At 45.7% G+C, this 5,015-nt stretch overlaps 1 protein-coding gene across 1 annotated transcript; it reads left to right on the forward strand.

The window, feature by feature from the left end:
• The first annotated feature begins 1,740 nt into the window (after positions 1-1,740).
• LOC121436713 (protein BEX2-like) lies at positions 1,741-3,341 on the forward strand. Its single transcript, XM_041636725.1, has 3 exons — positions 1,741-1,897; positions 2,220-2,298; positions 2,707-3,341. The coding sequence occupies exon 3, from the start codon at positions 2,712-2,714 to the stop codon at positions 3,096-3,098; it is 387 nt and encodes a 128-aa protein (XP_041492659.1). The 5' UTR covers positions 1,741-1,897; positions 2,220-2,298; positions 2,707-2,711; the 3' UTR covers positions 3,099-3,341.
• Positions 3,342-5,015: the final 1,674 nt, after the last annotated feature.

Below are 5,015 nucleotides of genomic sequence, written 5' to 3' on the forward strand. Positions count from 1 at the left end.
TTTTTTTTTTTGGACAGTATCCCACTATGTAGCTCCAGCTGGCCTGGAACATGCTGTGTTTACCAGTCTGGCCTCAAACTCACAGAGATCTTCCTGCTCAGTGGTCTGGAAGTGAAGCAGTTATGATAAGGATTCCAGGAGCCCACACCTCCAATGCCCCGGAAGAGTTGACAACCAGAGCACAGAGTGGATTCTACCCAAGCTGGGTGCAAACAAAAGCAGGCAGTCTTGGCATCACCCTTTCCCCTCATTCAACAGACACTCATGTACTTTAGGTGAAGTCTACAAAAGTTTAGGATACCTTTGTGGTTTCCAGTATGGGCACAGACCTCTAATCTATGCAAGAAGATAATTCACTGGGGATGGACTTGTGGAAGAGTTGGAGACGAGAATTCAAAGGGGAATTCTCCATGTGGCTTGGAAATATACAGCGGGAACCTGAACATAGGAAACTGGGGGTTCTGGAACTTGCTGCTAGGGAAACCAACACCCTCCTAGCCTCTTTGCAGAGCAGAGATGATCTACCTTCTATCCCTCAGCCTGCCTTGGTACTCTCACAGCTTGTCCCCTTCGATTAGGTCCCTAAAGCTATCCATAGTAATAGTCATTAATTTTCAGTTGCTAGCAAAAAGCCTTTCTACAGTTAAAAATGATGGTAACTGTAGGATAGAACAGAACAGAACTGGTTCCAGAAGGGAAAAAGATTGTTGACATAAAATTGCTATGCTCTAACAACTGAACTTGTTTCTTTTTTATTTTATTTATTTATTATGTATTCAGTGTTCTGCCTGCATGTATGCCTACAGGCCATTCCAGATGGTTGTGAGCTACCAAGTGGTTGCTGGGAATTGAACTCAGGACCTTTGGAAGAGCCAGCAAAGCTCTTAACCACTGAGCCATCTCTCCAGCCCCCTGGACTTGTTTCTTAAGATTCACTTAACTTATTCTAGAAACACAGATTGTGTACAGGGAGATTCACTATTTTAAAATTTTTTTTCCAGGGAAAAATTCAAACAAACTAGAATGTTCTAAAAATAGTTTGAGCAGCCACAGAGGTGGCTGGGAGCTAAGAGCGCCGACTGCTGTTCCCGAGGTCCTGAGTTCGAGAACAGCTCACTCTATGTAAATATTCGAAAAAAATAAAAAAGTAAATAAAAATAGTTTGTGGCAATCAGAATAAATATATTTTATCCAGCACAGGTGGACATAATGTTTTGTTTATGTTTGTTTGTTTGTTACTGTGTCAGTTTCAAACGTTTAGTTCAAAAATAAAGTTTCTTGCTTTTCAAAATTGAGGTATGAACATGTGTTGTTTTGAGAAACGGTCTCATCCTGTGGCCCAAACTGACTTGAAATTCACTATGTAGTCTACAGTGATCCCAACACTGGTCCCAATTCATGTTGAATCTCCTAGTTCAGTGTCCCTAGTGCCAGGATTTCAAGACTGAGGCACCAGTTGTGGCTGATACTCATTAATATTTAAAAAGAAAATAAAGAGAAATTAATAGAAAGGATCTATTCAGATGTAAAGAAGGGAGAAAGCAGATTGCCAGATTGTGGGTGTGGTAAAAGGTGCAGACTCTCCCTGGAAACAGGGAAGAGAGAAGTCCAACCTCCAGACGGTGATGCCACTTGTGGGTCCTCAGATTGGCGAGGATCTGGATGAGTGATGGCTGAGGCGTGACTTGCATGCTCACAGAGGGAAGCTGGGCGGAGCCTCTTGTCGAACTGGCCTCCTGAGCTGGGGAGCGAGCTTGGCTGTGACGCGGGGCCCTCACGTGACCCGGGGCTGCAGAAAGACGCAGCCTTGGGTGCAGTCGTCACTCGCGTCTGGACACCAGCTCCGTACTTCCCTGCGCACGGCGGGCTGGCATAGGGCCCTGGGCGAGCGGAGCAGGTAAGGGGCCCGCATGCAGCTGCCCTGAGGGTGACAGCCTCCGGGTGCAACGAAGCGCAAGGGAGGACCGTGCAGCGGCACCGCGGCTTTCTGCACCGCAAAGAGAACCGTGGCTGAGCCCATGAAGGGGCGCCCCTGGGCGGTCGGGTGGGCCTGTGGAGGAGAGCGCTGAACCTAGCCCTAGAGAGTGAAGAAGGAGACTGGCTGATGGTGGCTGAGGGAGGCGGGGTAAAGGGGATGGGCAGTGGGGATGCAGGCGGAGGGGTGCAGAGTGCGGAACTGAGTTCCACACTGAGTCGCTCCCATCCCACCCTGTCTGCAGGTCTGCTAGCCGAGAATCGCGGAGGAGCATCTGGCAGCGACAATTGAGAACAGGTCTACGCGGCAAGGGATAGGCCCAGGTCGGTTCAGGGGCTGCGTGTGTGTGTCTGGGTGGGGAGGAGGGGCTGGAGGAGCGTGCAGGAAGCCCAGTCTGGAATGTCAGATACCCCATCTATTCCTTCCCACCTTCCATCCCATCTCTCCCATTATACGTCCCATCTCCCTCACCACCTACCACCCCCATCCACTAACTTCATCCTCCATTTTGATGCCTGCAAAAACCTTGGAGATAGATCTACAGGGAAAATGGTGGGTTGTGGAGAGGGAGGGGATGGGACTGGGGGCCCCCTAGAGGGCGTGTTGGGCCTTTCAGGTAGGAAAATAAAATTGAAAAACAAAGTAAACATATGGACATTCAAGATAGTGAATGTTGAAAACGGGCCTCTGTCCTCAGTGCTGAACCTTTGAACAATTCCCTTGTCTTCCAGGAGAAATGGAATCCAAAGAGGAACAAGGAGGAAAAAATCTCAACATGGAAAATGACCATCAGGGCAAGGAGGAAAAGGAAGAAAAGCCGCAGGGTGCTAAGAAAAGGGTGCAGCCTGTGGTCCTGCCTCTTGAAGCTGAATACTCTGCGCCTCGAGGAAATCGCAGGCGCTTCCGCATTAGGCAGCCCATCGTGCACTATAGATGGGACCTGATGCACAGGGTCGGAGAGCCCCAGGCAAGGATAAGAGAGGAGAACAGGGAAAGGTTTGGGGAGGATGTGAGACAGCTCATGGAGAAGTTGAGGGAAAGGCAGCTGAGCCATACTCAGCGGGCAGTTAGCACTGACCCCCCGCACCATGACCATCATGATGAGTTTTGCCTTATGCCCTGAATCCTGGTTTTCTCTGAAGATAATACGGGGACCCCTGCTTCAAAAACTTAATGTTTGTGATGTACGGTTGTAAAATTTTTGATGTTACTTGTTCCTCATGGGTCTCCGCGTACTGCCAGCTTCTAATTGAAACTTGTGTTTTTGATTCAGTCTTAATTTTTTTGTTGTTAGCAGAATTTATCTAATGCATGGAAAGAATCTCAGTATATATTGTGGAGCTAATAAAGCAGATTTAAAAAGCAATCTTAGTATTTATTATTTAAAGGCTACTTATATATGCCAAACTCAAAGGGAAAGTGGTGGAATTAAATTGTAAAAAGGTTTAATACTGGGACTCATTTCTGTGAAAGTGAGGCAGAAAAACAGGAGACATTTTAGTACCCTGGGGCCCCCATTTGTTTTTGGTTATACCCAGCTTTCCGTGGTCTAACAATACACTTTGCTACTATTCCTTTCTCCTGTGTGCATACACATAACCCTCTCCAAAGAATGAAGCAAACAATGGCAGAACCCCTTCAGCCCCTCACCTGCGGCGTGCTACACACACTCCCATCTCTCAACAAATAATAGTGTGTTACACCCAGGTAACCATCACACTTAGATTGTTTCTATTCAAGTGAATTCTCAAGGTATCTGGGTGTGGAGAACAGAAGGGCTGCTCCTTCTGTCTTAGACTGGTTTGGGATATATGCACTTTAAGGCAAAACTATATCCTGCAGTAACCTTTTAAGGATAATTCCTTATATAGCATTGTATGCCTATGAATGACTGGGCATGCATATTAAAATCGGATGCACGGTGACAAGGGACATATGTATTAGGGAAAATGAATGTATGACTTGATCTGTCAACCAAAGTAAGAGAATCACCTAAACTATGTCTCATAGTAACCTTCTCTTAAATCCCATGAAAGGAAGCCTTGAACTATAATGGGGACCTTGAGTGTTTTCACTCATGTGGCTTACTGTCAATGCTGACAATGTATCCCTCTGTAACCTACACTATTGCTTTGCTTTGATCAAAATTCACCTTGCTTCTTTAGCAATTTTGGGAGCTCCCCCCCCCCCAATTATTTGTTTAAGAGACCTGGGACCTGTAAACACTTTGCCCAGATCCTGACCAGTAACAAACAAAAAATGATCTTATACTTTTCACGATTGTTATTAAGTACCCAGTATGAACAACTCAAAGGGAGAAAGGATTTATTTTGGTTCCTGGTTGCAAATAGTTTCCCCTATTATTGTGGGGAGGATGTTGTGCAGCAGAGTAGCTCACACCACTGTGGCCTGGAGTGGGGGAAAGGGAATGAGAGTGAACACCACTGTTTCTGCCTTCATTCCATCCCTGACCCCAGCTAATGGGATTGTTCTGCCCTCCTTATGGGCAAGTCTTTTTTGTTGTTTTGCTCACCTTCATAGAAACAGATGTTTATGTTAGTAATTCTCTGGGCACTTCTCAATCCAATCAATTTGTTGTGAGAAATACAGGCTGATAAAGCCTGGGTGGTTTATTTTTCTCTGTACTTGAGGGAAGAAATACAATACTTTAAATCACTTTATAAAAAAAGCAAGGCCACTTAATATTCATTAGCAAAAACTAAGGCTTGTAGCCACACAGAGAAGCCAAAGAATATTTTTTACAAATCGAGAATGACATTATTTTCACGCAAGTGAAGCAAGGCCACAAGGGTATGGTTTACCTAGTTTTCAGCCCTCCTCACCTACTAGACAAGAGCCCTACCTGCAAATTCTTCCTTTTAGGTACCAAGAGCAGGTGGCAGTAGTCCTGCAGACTTCCTATTTTCTGATCAAGGATGCAGTCTCTGCTGATCATGCTATGATTTCTGCCTGGCTAGGAGCAGGCATGTTCAAAAGGACAAAAATAATGATTGAGTCTGGAGCTCTTTTTTTGTCTGAG

The sequence above is a fragment of the Microtus oregoni genome, unplaced genomic scaffold (genome assembly GCF_018167655.1).
Source record: "Microtus oregoni isolate MIOR12 unplaced genomic scaffold, Mior012 000050F_002, whole genome shotgun sequence".
Taxonomy (NCBI): domain Eukaryota; kingdom Metazoa; phylum Chordata; class Mammalia; order Rodentia; family Cricetidae; genus Microtus; species Microtus oregoni.

Coding starts and splice junctions, on each gene's coding strand:
- LOC121436713 (XM_041636725.1), top strand. CDS start 2,712: ATGGAATCCAAAGAGGAACAAGGAGGAAAAAATCTCAACATGGAAAAT.